Raw genomic sequence first — 16137 nt, 5'->3', positions numbered from 1 at the left:
AAATCAAAGTGGGATGAAGGACAACACCCTCTTTCAGTTGAACTGTGAGCTATGAGCAATCTAAAGTTCTACACGACTAAGAAGTGCTGTAATAATATTGGCCTGAAATTTTAAAACAAACAAGCATATAGCAGTAGTTAACCAGATGTTCATCTAGTCGAGTAGGATAAAAAACAACAACAACAACAACAACTCAATGAAACATCATCAGATTGTACCAACTTTTGGTCGATTTCAAATAAATTGCCATGGAAATGTTTATCTAAAGACTTAATATGACCAAATATATCATGACGGTTGGCAAGAAAGTAAGTATGGTATGTTTACTGAGTATGACAACTTTAGTTTTAGAAAAATCTATAGCCCACATCTAATAAAAATTAAAAAGTAGGACCAGTTGTCTGAGTCACCCCTAGATCTTTACAATAAAACCATCTAGAAAATGGAATAAAATGCAACTGTTGAAAGTGTAATGGAAACAAGCTCAGTGTTCATCAATAGCTGAATGGATAAAGAAGATGTGTGTATATGTATATACACATACATGCAATGGATTGCTACTCATTTATAAAAAAGCATGGAATTTTGCCATTTGCAGCAACATGTATGGATTTGGAGAGCATTATTCTTAAGTCAGAGAAAGACAAATACTGTGATGTCACTTAAATGTAGAGTCTAAAAAATAAAACAAACTAGTGAAAACAAAAAAGAAGCAGGTTCACAGATAAAAAGAACAAACTAGTGGTTACCAGTGGGGGGTTGGGGGGGAGGGAGAAGGGGAATACAAGGGTGAGGCAAAAGGGTGGTTATGGAATTATATGAAATGTAGGTGAAACTCACATGATTGAAAATTGTAAAGCACTATAGCATTGAAAAAACCTTTCATTCAAAAAAAAGTGTAAGCTTTACATATATTAATTATGAAAAGAAATCACATTATCAAGTTAAAATCAAGTTACAATTCATACATAGAGATATAAAATTTTTTGGAAAATTGAGATTAAGGGAAACTATTAATAGATCTTTATTGTGTTATTAAGATATAATTGACATATACCATTATATTAGTTTCATCACTTAAAAATTTGGAAAAATAAAGTTATTATATAGAATAAAATATCTGTTTTCTATGACATGGTAAGCTTTCAGTTCACATACAAAATAGTGGGAATGAATAACAAGATGCAATGTTTAAAAAGGTGAGTATACACACTCCTTTGTACCTCAAAAAAGGTGATTAGTCAAGAGATCATATATGCTAATTCCAGTTTACATGGGAATTTGAAGGCACAGGTTTGGATTGAACATTATTTCTAGAAGGTATCTAATGTGCTCATTCATTTTGGACTGTAATTAATTCCTAGCCATTGAGTTCAAGATTGAGGAAGGTCTTCTAAAAGCAAGAAAAAATTTAATGTTTCTCCACACAAACTTATCTACATAGTAAGATGAGAATACAAGTTACGAAAAGTGGTGTAGCTGAATTTCTGCTTCCAGTCAAGAATGGAATTTACCCTCTCACCTTAAGTAACTAAAGCACCAGGAAAGTATATGTAAAACAATGGTTTTTTAGACACTGAACAATAGGCAGCACAGAATAGTCATCCCTAAGTGAAGGGAAACAAGGCCTACAATTGTCCCAATATTCTCCCTGGAGAAAATCTCCAGACAAAAGTTCGGGAAAGAGAAATTAAAACAAAATTCAGCAGTTTCACTGAGTTAAAGTGATAGGATTTAGAATTTGAGGGGGTCAAACCATAGTTCATGGCACAGAGTACTGTAGAGGAGAGAAGTGCATAGATAGAAAATTATGGAAGTATACAGGAGGATTTTCCTGATGTCTTTGGTTGTCAGTCCACATGTATGATGAAACTACCGAGGCCAGAGAAATAACTAACAGCAGCAGAGCCAGATAAAGTTTATGTTCCCACCAACCAGAGTGAATCTCCTAAGATACAGGGGATTGAGTGGTATATTCAGAAGTAAGATCAACTTAGAACTGGACTAAAAGTTTCTAGTCCCAGAAATATAATGTATATAACCAAGAGAAAAATCAGTCAATACAAGCAGACAAACGATATCAGTGAGAAAATTAGTAGGCAAGAACATTAAAACCACTATTTAAAATATTTTCATGTGCTCCAAATGTAGATGAAAACATGAGCAAGACATAGAAGGATTAAAAAAAATCTAAGTTGAATACATAATACTATGCCTATGAAAATAATATACTGAATGGGGATAATAGCTAAGACACTGAAGAAAATATTTTTGGATTTAAAGACATACTAATAAAACAACACAAAATGATTATGAGAGGGAAAATAACTGAAAAGGAAAACAGAATCAGTGAGCTGTTGACCACATCAAGCAACCTAACACAAGTCTAATTAGGATCCCAGAAGGAGAGTAGAGAGATATAGAAGAAATATTTGAATAGTGGTCAAAATTTTTATAAAATTAATGAGATCTTTAAGTCCATATATCAAAGAATCATTATGAACCCCAAGAAGGAAAAGGAAGAGCAGTAAGAAGAGAAGAGGGAAACCATTCCAAGGGCAATTAACATAAAATTTCCTAAAACCAGTAATAAAGAGAAAAATACTAAAAACAGCCAAGGGAAAAAAAAACACATTGTATATAGAGGAAGGAAGGTCAGCAAATATTTCATCAGAAAACACAGCCAATTTAAAAGTCCATAATGCACAAGAAAGTGGTATGAGCTGGAAATTTGGATTTACACAATGACATAAAGATTACATAAAATGGTAAATATGGCTTCCCAGGCAGCTCAATGGTAAAAGAATCCACCTGCCAGTGCAGGTGTCACAGGAGGCAAGAATTTGATCCCTGGGTCAGGAAAATTCCCTGTAGGAAGAAATGCCAACCCACTCTAGTATTCTTGCCTGGAGAATTCCATGGACAGAGGAGCCTGGTAGGCTACAGCCCACAGGGTCACAAAGAGTTGGACCCAACTGAGCATACACACAGGCACACAGATGGGTAAATGTTAGGTTTTTTTTTCTTTTTAAATTTCTTTACAATATACTTAGCTTTTTAAGGGGAAAATAACCACAATGAATTACAGATTTTATAACACTCATAGAACCCTAGGATAAAGATGGGGAAGGGGTAGAAGCAAGTATGCTTTTGTGAGGTTCTTATATCCTGTAGTATAATAATACTTGTAGTATAATAATACTTGAAGTAGACTGTGATGAGGTAAACATATATATTGTAAACCTTAGAACTTCTACAAAATAAAAACAAAAGATAAGACAGCACAAAATAAGGAAGAACCAGCAATGGGATATGTAGAAAACAATAGCAAGATGGAAATTTTAAATACAAACACATTTTTAAAAATCACATTAAATGTCAATAGTCCAAACAATTACAAAACTGTTAGAACGGATAAAAATTCTATGTTCTCCATAAGAAAACCCCCTTAAAAAATAAAGACACAAGAAAAAAGTCAAAGAATAGACAAATACTGTATTATCATAAATTAAAGGAATACTGGATTGGTTATATAAATATCAGAGTAGATTTTAGACTATAGAATTTTAAGAGGGCTAAAGAGTATTACTTTCTAATAATGAAGTGATCAGTTTTTCAAGAAGGTATGCTAATTCTAATAAAGGCTGTGCACCTACTAATAGAGCTTCAAAATACATGAAGCAAAAGCTGACAGAATTAAAAGAAAGAAATCCACAGTTGTAAGAAATTTCAACATCTCTCTTTCAATGATTATTAGAACCCTTGAAAATAGTATCCAACCTGTTTCTCCTGTCAGTTATAGAACAGTCCAGCCAACAGCGGCAGTGTACACTTCCTTTTCCAGTGTATATAGAACATTTACCAAGATAGACTGTGCTTTGTGCCATAAAACAAGTGTCAGAAAACTTTAAAGGATTGAAATTTTACAAATTATATATTTTTAACCATGATAGAAATTAATTAGAAATCAGAGAGATATCTGGAAAATCCCCAAGTATTTGGAGATCAAGCATAACACATCTAAATAAACTTCTAACACAAACACATCAGAAGGGGATTTAAAAGGTTTTTGAGCTGAGTGAAAACGGAAGCATATCAAAATTTGTGCTATGCAGCTATGAAGCAATGCCTAGAGGGAATTTTTGGCTTCTATTAGATAAGTCATTTCAGTCACTCAGTCGTGTCCAACTCTTCGCAACCCCATAGACTCCAGCACACCAGGCTTCCCTGTCCATCACCAACTCCCAGAGCTTGCTCAAACTCACATCCATCGAGTCAGTGATGCCATCCAACCATCTCATCCTCTGTTATCCCCTTCTCTTCCCACCTTCAATCTTTCTCAGCATCAGAGTCTTTTCCAGTGAGACGGTTCTTCGCATCAGGTGGCCACAGTATTGGAGTTTCCGCTTCAGCATCAGTCCCTCCAATGAATATTCAGAACTGATTTCCTTTAGGATGGAGTGACTGAATCTCCATGCAGTCCAAGGGACTCTCAAGAGTCTTCTCCAACACCACAGTTCAAAAGTATCACTCAGCTTTCTTTATAGTCCAACTCTCACATCCATACATGGCTACTAGAAAAACCATAGCTTTGACTGACTAGACAGACCTTTGTTGGTGAAATAATGTCTCTGCTTTTTTTTTTAATTTATTGATTTTTTTATTGAAGGATAATTGCTTTACAGAATTTTGTTGTTTTCTGTCAAACCTCAACATGAATCAGCCATAGGTATACATATATCCCCTCCCTTTTGAACCTCCCTCCCATCTCACCCCTCTAGATTGATACAGAGCCCCTGTTTGAGTTTCCTGAGCCATACAGCAAATTCCTGTTGGCTATCTGTTTTACATATGGTAATGTAAGTTTCCATGTTACATTTTCCATACATCTCACCCTCTCCTCCCCTCTCCCCATGTCCATAAGTCTGTTTTCTATGTCTGTTTCTTCATTGCTGCCCTGTAAATAAATTCTTCAGAACCATTTTTCTAGATTCCATACATATGTATTACAGTACACTAATCTCTTTCTGACTTACTTCACTTTGTATAATAGGCTCTAGGTTCATTCACCTCATTAGAACTGACTCAAATGCATTCCTTTCTAATATGCTGTCTAGGTTGGTCATAGCTTTTCTTCCAAGGAGCAAGCATCTTAATTTCATGGCTGCAGTCACCATCTGCAGTGATTTTGGAGCCCCCCCAAAATAAAATCTCTCACTGTTTCCATTGTTTCCCCAATCTGCTTGCTATGAAGTGATGGGGCCAGATGCTATGATTTTTTGAATGTTGAGGGTTTTTTTAATATATATAAATTTATTTATTTTAATTGGAGGTTAATTACTTTACAATATTGTATTGGTTTTGCCATACATCAACATGTATCCGCCACAGGTATACATGTGTTCCCCATCCTGAACCCCTCTCCCTCCTCCCTCCCTGTACCATCCTGCTGGGTCGTCCCAGTGCACCAGCCCCAAGCATCCAGTATCATGCATTGAACCTGGGCTGGCAACTCGTTTCATATATGATATTATACGTTTCAATGCCATTCTCCCAAATCATCCCACCCTCTCCTTCTCCCACAGAGTCCAAAAGACTGTTCTATACATCTGTGTCTCTTTTGTTGTCTCGCATACAAGCCAGCTTTTTTACTCTTTCACTTTCATTAAGAGGCTCTTTAGTTATTCTTCGCTTTCTACCATCTGCATATCTGAGATTATTGATATTTCTCCTGGCAATCTTGATTCCAGCTTGTGCTTCATCCAGCCCAGCATTTTGCATGATGTACTCTGCATATAAGTTAAATAAGCAGAGTGACAATATACAACCTTGACATACTCTTTTCCCAATTTGGAACCAGTCTGTTGTTCCATGTCCGGTTCTAACTGTTGCTTCTTGACCTGGATACAGATTTCTCAGGAAACATGTATAAGTATAAATGTTTAAAGTCAAATAGCTAAAATTGTACCTTAAGAAACTTAAAGAGAAAAAAACTCCAAATAATGAGATATAGTAATGATCAGTGCAGAAATCATCGAAATGGCAAATATCAACATTAGAGAAGACTTACACCCAAAAGAAAAAGAACAAAAGAAAGAGAGAGGAGAGACACACTACCAATATCAGAAATGGGAGAGGTTACATCATTATAAATGCTGCTGCTGTGGCTGCTGCTAAGTTGCTTCAGTCATGTCCGACTCTGTATGACCCCATAGACGGCAGCCCACCAGGCTCCCCTGTCCCAGGGATTCTCCAGGCAAGAACACTGGAGTGGGTTGCCATTTCCTTCTCTAATGCATGAAAGTGAAAAGTGAAAGTGAAGTCACTGAGTCGTGTCCTACTTTCAGAGACTCCATGGACTACAGCCCACCAGGCTGCATCCATGGGATTTTCCAGGCAAGAGTACTGGAGTGGTGTGCCATTGCCTTCTCTGTTATAAATGCTACAGATGGTCAAAGAGTAGTATGTAAGTAGTATGATCATCTTTATCCTGGCACTGTTTTATTAGAGTAAAACTTTAATCTAGCTTGCCTAAGCCTAATGGACAGGGCTCAGATAATTATGCTTAATGGCTATCTCCATTGAATATAGATATATATTATAGAATATAGAATATAGCTATATGTAGGTTAGAAATGTATATCCTTTTGAAAACTTTATATGGTTTTTATTTAAGATATAAATGCTACAGCTTTTTTTTTAAATTTTAGGTATGTATCAATTTTTAAAGCAACTGTAAAAGATGACATGCAAAAATTTAAAACTGCGATGAAAACTATGGGACCAGCAAAACTTGAAGTACCTTCTCCAAAGAATTTCCTGAAGAAACATTCAAAGGAAAAAATTCTACCACCCAGTAGGTTTTATCACTTTTTAATTTTAAAAGTGTTAACGGATAATTTAACTAAAATTATCTTATCTGTGAATATTAAATGTTCACAGTAATAACAACTTTAGCTCATATTAAATAGAATTTTAGAGGCTAGGAGAAAACAGAAATCAGGAATATAGTACGTCCACTGTAGTATTCCTAGCAGCATTATTTAGCCAAGACATGGAAGCAACCTAAGTGCCCATCAGCAGATTAATGGATAAAGAAGTTGTAGTACATGTATACAATGGAACACTGCTGCTGCTGCTGCCAAGTGGCTTCAGTTGTGTCCGACCCTGTGTGACCCCGTAGACGGCAGCCCACTCAACCATAAAAAAAGAATGAACTATTGCCATTTGCAGCAACATGGATGGACTTGGAGGCTATTATACTAAGGGAAATAAGTCAGACAAAGATGTAAACTTTTTGATATGACTTATATATGGAATATAAAAGAAAAACTGGTAAATAAAACAAAAAAGAAGCAAACACAGAGTAAACTAGTGGTTACCAGTGGGGAGAGCGAAAAGAGAAGCAATAAAATAGGGGATTAAGAGGTTCAAATTATTATGTATAAAATAAGATACAATGATATATTGTATAACAAGTGATATAGTCACATTTTATAGTAATTATAAATAGAGTATAACCTTTAAAAATTCTGAGTCACTGTATTGTACACCTGTTACTTATATAATATTACAAATCCACTACAATGAAAAAATGTATTTTAAAAAATTCTCAAAAACCCCACTATGTAGAAGAAGAGAGTAGAGAATGCTAAATTTCCTCCCCCAAAGACTTTCCTTTTGAAGGTGCAAGCATCTTGAACTACATCTTGGACTATATGATAAAGCCCCACCTCAAGCACCACACACCATCTTCAGATCTAGCCATATGACATCAATAACAAGCAACAATTACAAGAGTTCTAAACCCCAAATGAGCAAAATTGCTTGGCCTCTAAACCTTATCTAGTCTTTTTTCCAGGAAATGAAAATACAACCATTGCTATCAGTTGTCAAAGCAATGACCAGTCTCATTTTAGCTTTGAGTATGAGGCTTTAAATTTCTCAGATCTCGAAGACCATTAGGACAATGAAAGAATTAGATGTAATGGAAGAGGCTTCCTGAATGAGAATCAGTTTCTTGGGCATGCTACCTGTGCAGCCACACTGGGCCCCATGCTTCAAAGGACCCCACACTTGGTTTAATGCTCTGCTTTTGTAATCTTGAAATTCCTAATAACTTTTTATCAAGGAATTCCACATTTTCATCTTGTGCTGGGCCTCACAAATGATGTAGTCAGTTGTGGTCATAGAGCATATGGATATTGGGGGAAAGGCCATCAGAAAAGTGGAGAATAGATGAGAAAGGATTTGTGACAAGTGTGCATGAAGCAGCTTCTTCCCATCTTGAGTATGTCTTCCCTGCTGGTTTTGGATAATAAACACAAGAAGGGCAATGAGTCTATGTCTTTTAAAAAGTTAGCCTCTTCCCATCTTCTTGGATCAAAGAACTAACACAGTATGTCAAGCCCAATGAGGGTATCACCTTTTGACAAAAGTAACTCCTTCTCCCTATGGCAGTGGTTTGTGTCCCACAATCCTCTCATAATCCATATGCCATGATAAAGGATGAGGGCATTATTGGGAAAGATGGAAGAAGCAAGTATGAAAATACAATATGAACGTTTAAATTCAGGTCTTTGAAAGTCTCGTCTTTTCCTCAAGTGTTATTTTGCAATGCACAACTGCTCGAGAATACTGCTGCTGCTGCTGCTGCTGCTGCTGCTGCGTCACTTCAGTCGTGTCCGACTCTGTGCGACCCCATGGACGGCAGCCCACCAGGCTCCGCCATCCTGGGATTCTCCAGGCAAGAACACTGGAGTGGGTTGCCATTTCCTTCTCCAATGCATGAAAGTGAAAAGTGAAAGTGAAGTCACTGAGTCATGTCCAACTCTCAGCGACCCCATGGACTGCAGCCAACCAGGCTCCTCCGTCCATGGGATTTTCCAGGCAAGAGTATTGGAGTGGGGTGCCATTGCCGTCTCCGTGAGAATACTGGAAAATCTTAACATAGAATTTAATTCCTTAAGTGCCTTAGGACCAGCGATATTACTTGGGTCCTTATGAATATTCACCAAAGTTAAGCATATTACATAGAACAACTACCAAACTGTAAACCCTAAGTTTCAAATAAGAAAAAAGAGATGAAGTCTGTCTCTCCTCTTATAAACATTATATGGTAGTTCAGTTCAGTCGCTCAGTCGTGTCCAGCTCTTTGCGAGTCCATGAACTGCAGCACGCCAGGACTCCCTGTCCATCACCAACTCCCGGAGTTCACCCAAACTCATGTCCATTGAGTCAGTGATGCCATCCACCATCTCATCCTCTGTCGTCCCCTTCTCCTCCTGCCTTCAATCTTTTCCAACATCAGGGTCTTTTCAAATGAGTCAGCTCTTTGCATCAGGTGGCCAAAGTATTGGAGTTTCAGCTTCAACATCAGTCCTTCCAATGAACACTCAGGACTGATCTCCTTTAGGATGGACTGGTTGTATCTCCTTGCAGTCCAAGGGACTCTCAGGAGTCTTCTCCAACACCGCAGTTCAAAAGCATCAGTTCTTTGGCGCTCAGCTTTCTTTATAGTCCAACTCTCACATCCATACATGACCACTAGTAAAACCATGACTAGCCTTGACTAGACGGACCTTTGTTGACAAAGTAATGTCTCTGCTTTTTAATATGCTATCTATGTTGGTCATAACTTGCCTTCCAAGGAGTAAGTGTCTTTTAATTTCACGGCTGTGATCATCAACTGCAGTGATTTTGGAGCCCCAGAAAATAAAGTCAGCCACTGTTGCCACTGTTTCCCCATCTATTTCCCATAAAGTGATGGGATGAGATGCCATGATCTTAGTTTTCTGAATTTGAGCTTGAAGCCAACTTTTTCACTCTCCCCTTTCACTTTCATCACTTTCATCAAGAGGCTTTTTAGTTCTTCTCACTTTCTGCCATAAGGGTGGTGTGATCTGCATAGCTGAGGTTATTGATATTTCTCTTGGCAATCTTGATTCCAGCTTGTGCTTCTTCCAGTCCAGTGTTTCTCATGATGTACTCTGCATATAAGTTAAATAAGCAGGGTGACAATATACTGCCTTGAAGTACTCCTTGTCCTATTTGGAACCAGTCTGTTATTCCATGTCCAGTTCTAACTGTTGCTTCCTGACCTGCATACAGGTTTCTCAAGAGGCAGGTCAGGTGGTCTGGTATTCCTGTCTCTTTCAGAATTTTCCAGTTTATTGTGATCCACACAGTCAAAGGCTTTGGCATAGTCAATAAAGCAGAAATAGATGCTTTCCTGGAACTTTCTTGCTTTTTCCATGATCCAGGAGATGTTGGCAATTTGATCTCTGGTTCCTCTGCCTTTTCTAAAACCAGCTTGAACATCTGGAAATTCACGGTTCACATATTGCTGAAGCCTGGCTTGGAAAATTTTGAGCATTACTTTACTAGCATGTGAGATGAGTGTAATTGAGTGGTTGTCTGAGGATTGTTTGGCATTGCCTTTCTTTGAGATTGGAATGAAAACTGACCTTTTCCAGTCCTGTGGCCACTGCTGAGTTTTCCAGATTTGCTGGCATATTGAATGCAGCACTTTCACAGCATCATCTTTCAGGATTTGAAATAGCTCAACTGGAATTCTATCACCTCCACTAGCTTTGTTCTTAGTGATACTTCCTAAAGCCCACTTGACTTCACATTCCAGGATGTCTGGCTCTAGGTGAGTGATCACACCATTGTGGTTATCTGGGTCATGAAGATCTTTTTTGTATAGTTCTTCTGTGTATTCTTGCCACCTCTTCTTAATATCTTCTGCTTCTGTTTGGTCCATACCATTTCTGTCCTTTATTGAGCCCATCTTTGCATGAAATGTTATGAGGTAAAACAAACACAAAAATTCATTGGCCTTAAGAATAAAAAATTTGGGGTTTTGCGAGAGCTTAAAGGTCCATCAAAATAAGATAAAATAAAAGCCCATGCAGTGAAACAACATTTTAGGTAACATAGGCCAAACAGCTACCAGTCTCTTTGTGCATATGCTGCCATTTTGAACACAGTAACTTGCTAGACACACTGAAAAATACCTACCAGGTTCTCTGAATTCAAGTAGTGGAACATCTGCATGACTACAAGACCCTGTTGATATTGCCATTTTGTTATAGCCTAAAGTGAAAAGTGAAAGTCAGAGTCACTCAATCGTGTCTGACTCTTTGCCACCCCATGGACTATACAGTCCCTGGAATTCTCCAGGCCAGAAAACTGGAGTGAGTAGCTATTCCCTTCTCCATGGATCTTCCCACCCCAGGGATTGAATCTCCCACATCAAATCTCAGCGGATTCTTTACCAGCTGAGCCACCAGGGAAGCCCAAGAATACTAGAGTGGGTAGCCTATCCGTTCTCCAGCAGCTCTTCCTGACCCAGGATTTGAACCGGAGCCTCCTGCATTGTAGGTGGATTCTTTACTAGCTGAGCTACCAGGGAAGCCTAGAAAGAAACCAAATCATTTGGTTTTCAGATTTGGCAGTTAATTGTGGTCGTAGAGAATATAGGTATCAGGGGGAATAATTTGTGACTAGACATACTCATCCCTTTTTCCAAACCTGCCCCCATTGTCTGCAAAGAGTCAGACATGCCTGAGCGACTAAGCAGAGCCGCATTGCCATCCTCCACTCTCGGGTTGATAGATAAGATGATGCTTAGGTGGGTACACCATACAGTAAGATGGGGGTAGGCTTTAGGCTTCATGCAGCGCACAACCACAAAGCAATATTTATAATTTACTTACTCAACTAGGAATGAGTGATCAGTCTTCCTAAACTGTTGCTTTATTTTCTGAGAATTCACTTTTGCCTCAAATACATTTCTAAAGCTATAGTTAAGGAAGTCATCTGCATGCACTTTCAACTCATAATTAAATTTGGCTTCTAAATATTTCTCATGTGAACTTATAAAAGCCTCTGGTTTTGAATTGAAAGAGACACGTGTACCCCAGTGTTCATCGCAGCACTGTTTACAAGAGCCAGGAGATGGAAGCAACCTAGATGTCCATTGGCAGATGAAGGGATAAGAAATTTGTGGTACATATACACAATGGACTATTACTCAGCTATTAAAAAGAATGTATTTGAATCAGTTCTAATGAAGTGGATGAAACTGGAGCCTATTATACAGAGTAAAGTAAGTCAGAAAGAAAAACACCAATACAGTATATTAACACATATATGGAATTTAGAAAGATGATAACAATGACCCTATATGTGAGACAGCAAAAGAGACACAGATGTAAAGAACAGATTTTTGGACTCTGGGAGAAGGCAAGGGTGGGATGATTTGAGAGAATAGCATTGAAACATGTATATTATCATATGTGAAAAAGATCGCCAGTCCAGGTTCAATGCATGAGACAGGGTGCTCAGGGCTAGTGCACTGGGAAGACCCTGAGGGATGGTATGGGGAGGGACGTGGGAGGGGGGTTCAGGGGAACACATGTACACCCATGGCTGATTCATGTCAGTGTATGGCAAAAACCACTACAGTATTGTAAAGTAATTAGCCTCCAATTAAAACAAATAAATTAATTTTTTTTAAAAGCCTCTGGTTTTTAGGCAACCTGGTTATACCATCCTTACTTGGGTATGTTTAGTAGATGGGAAATATTTGGGTTGTAACATGTTTGTTCTCTGCTCCAGGCTTTCTAAGAACTCCACAATTCAATTTCTGACCATGTTCACAACATCTCAGTAGTATGTTAAATAGGAAGAAGATAACTATTTTTGTAGGTCAAGAACAAGAAACAATTTTACATATTGTTCAAGCAAATATATACATCGTAGTCTGCATATTACATTTTTTGCATCCCCCACTGTCACGTAAACTCCATGAGAAAGGGGACTTTGTCTCTTTCGTTCACTGCTGTACCCACAGTTCCTAGAGCACTCCCTAGGAACATAGTAAGTATTCAGCAAAAACATATTGCATGAATTAATGACGAATTGACTATTGAAAACTTCCTTTATAATGTTTGTGGGAGGGTATAGAATTATCAGGGGTATATTGGTTTGCTAAGGCTGCTACCCTAACAAGTATGTACGTGCTAAGTTGCTTCAGTCATGTCCGACTCTTTGAGACCCTATGGACTGTAGCCCTCCAGGCGCCTCTGTGCATGGAACTCTCCAGGCAAGAATACTGGAATGGGCTGCCATTTCCTCCTCCAGGGCATCTTCCCGACCCAGATTGAACCTGTGTCTCTTACTGTCTCCGGCATTAGCAGGTGGAGTCTTTACCACTAGTGCCACTTGGAAAGCCCCATGGAGTCGCTTAAGTAGAAATTTATTTTGTCACAATTCTGAGAGCTAGCATCCAAGATCAGGGTGTTTCCTGGAATTATGTGAGAGTCCAGTGGTTAGGACTCTGTGCGTCCATTGCAGGGATTATGGGTTCAATCCCTGATCAGAGAAACAAATCCCACATGCCTCAAGGTGCAGCCCAAAAACAAACAAACAAAAACACCATCAGGACATTTCCAGGGTTCATTTCTTCTGAGACCTTTCTTCTTGGCTTATAGATAGCTGTCTTCTCCCTGTGTCTTCACATGGTCTTCCTTCTGTGTTTGTGTCCAAATTTCCTCCTTTTATAAGGAGATCATGCGTATTTGATTAGGGCTCACCCTAATGACTTCATTTTAACTTAAGTCCCTCTTTAAAACTATGTCCAACTACAGTACCATTCTGAGGTACTGGGGTTTAGGGCTTCAGCATATGAATATGGGGGTCAGGACACAATTCAGCCCATAACAAGAGATCAATCCATTTCATAGACCTTTAATAATAAAATATTTTTTTCTTATGATAAAAGTTATATAAAATGATTTAAAAGTTCAAACAGTACTGAAATGAATAAAGACAAAGTACCTAGTAGTTGTGTGTGGGGTTAAGATTTGAGTAAGGTTTTGTCAAGATAGTTGTTGCCTTTGGTTCTGGGAAATAAAATGGAATTATTTTACATTTTAGCTTTTTGATAAACCACTTCTATGTGGCTGTATCAAAACAGGTGAGTCAGAATGGTCAAGTCAAAGAGACTGTGTAAGAACAGCCAGTTTCATCTGCTGCTAATTAAGAGAATGTGGAATAGAGAAATAAGGTAAACTCTGGATAGTAGTTATTTAAGGAAGTGAAATGTAATCAGTGAGGAGTGAATAGGAAACCTCAACAGTATTGGTAATCTTTATTTCTTAAGCTGCATGTTGGATGCACAGCTATTACATGATTTTTATGCCTTGTAATAATAATCAGTGATAATCATTGTAATGATAATCTGCAAAAAATTTCACAGATTCTTGGACTTTCAATACATCAAATTTGATTTCTTTACTTTGTGATTTTATAGTAACTTTCCTCTGAAAATGATTATTCATAATATTGAAAGTACTCAGAAAAACATTTTCATGTTTCTTTGAACTTTTTCAATGGGCAAACTGAATATTTGTTGAAATCTTTATAAGAAAATATTTTCATAATAGCTAATAAAAATGTATTAGCTCACCTATGATTTAGGGGGTTTATTTTCTTCCCTTAGATTTTTATATTGTTCTTCAACATATTGATTATTTCACATTTAATATTTTTCATTTATGATTACTGATTTTTACCTTAAATATTTGAATATATTTTTAATACAACTCTAATATACTAATGGTAAAATATCTGGATGTTATAAATAGTACTGAGTAGACATGTTTATGGTTTAACATTAACAATGGAAATGTTATGTCTAACAGAAAAAAAGTTTGAATGGAATGACCGCAGAAAGCCACCTGTGCCATTGAGGACTGACCATCCAGTCATGGGAATACAGAGTGAAAAAAATTTTATAAATACAAATGCAGCTGATGTCATTATGGGAGTGGCTAAAAAGCCTAAACCAATTTATGTTGACAAAAGAACTGGAGACAAGCATGACCTTGAAACTTCAGGACTGGTTCCAAAGTACATCAATAAAAAGGTAGTCTTATGATATATTAATAAAATCTGATATGTATAAAATAGATAACTAATGAGAACCTACTGTATAGCACAGAGAACTTGACTTGATGCTCTGTGGTGACCTAATGAGAAGGAAATCCCCAAAAGAGGGGATGTATGTAAACATATAACTGATTCACTTTGCTGTATGACAGAAACTAACACAAGATTGCAAAGCAACTATACTCCAATAAAAATTTGTTTTAAAATTAAGTAGTATTGTGGATATCAGCACAGTATTATAAAGCAATTACCTTCTAATAAAAAATTATAAAAATAATAGAGAAAGAAAATGGAAAAATTTTTTTTAATTCAAGGTGAAGATTTGCCATAGATTGATCTATCACTCAACTAGCTAGTTAGCTCTTAAGAGTTAGCTTTTAGCAAGCTGACAGCTAATGTACATGAAAAACAATGAACAAATTCACTAAACTTGGTTATTTATAAGATAATTATCATTTGTTTATATCTTTGTCACATATCCCTATCAATTAAGGTGGCAATTTCATGTATATACTTTGCTGACTTTGTCTACAGAGACCCAGACTCAGTATTTCACATAGTGCTGCCTATAATTTAAAGTATTAGCAGTATTTCAAGATGATAATGCTTCTTTTTTTTAAATTTTAATTTTTACTTTATTTTACTTTACAATACTGTATGGTTTTGCCATACATTGACATGAATCCACCACAGGTGTACATACTTTCCCAAACATGAACCCCCCTCCCACTTCCCTCCCCACAACATCCCTCTGGGTCATCCCCGTGCACCAGCCCCAAGCATGCTGTATCCTGCATCGGACAGAGACTGGTGATTCGATTCTTACATGATAGTATACATGTTTCAATGCCATTCTCCCAAATCATCCCACCCTCTCCCTCTCCCTCTGAGTCCAAAAGTCCGCTATACACATCTGTGTCTTTTTGGCTGTCTTGCATACAGGGTCATCATGATAATGCTTCTTCACATTAAAAACCTCTTCAAGGTTATGGTTCAGTAATTTCACCTTTTTCTCCTATTACTGCAATAGTTCATCTTAGCTTCCAAAAGAGAAGATCTTTCATAGGATGACCAGTTGTCCAATTGTCCGGGACTAAGGTTTCCCCAACATGCAGGGTTTCCAGTGCTAAAACCAGAATGGGGAAAATTTTCAAGTAATAAAGTGTTATATAATTGAGT

The 16137-nt window shown here is 37.4% G+C and overlaps 1 protein-coding gene across 1 annotated transcript in view; it reads left to right on the top strand.

Annotated features, from left to right (window-relative positions):
* ENKUR (enkurin, TRPC channel interacting protein) overlaps positions 1 to 16137 on the top strand; it is a 36871-nt gene that overhangs the window by 3480 nt on the left and 17254 nt on the right. The window contains exons 2-3 of the mRNA XM_069547477.1: positions 6711 to 6856; positions 14712 to 14935. Coding sequence (XP_069403578.1) covers positions 6711 to 6856; positions 14712 to 14935 — 370 coding nt within the window. The remainder of the gene's footprint in view (positions 1 to 6710; positions 6857 to 14711; positions 14936 to 16137) is intronic.

This window comes from Ovis canadensis, chromosome 13 (genome assembly GCF_042477335.2).
Source record: "Ovis canadensis isolate MfBH-ARS-UI-01 breed Bighorn chromosome 13, ARS-UI_OviCan_v2, whole genome shotgun sequence".
NCBI lineage: Eukaryota > Metazoa > Chordata > Mammalia > Artiodactyla > Bovidae > Ovis > Ovis canadensis.
This window is presented reverse-complemented; position numbering and strand designations above follow the sequence as displayed.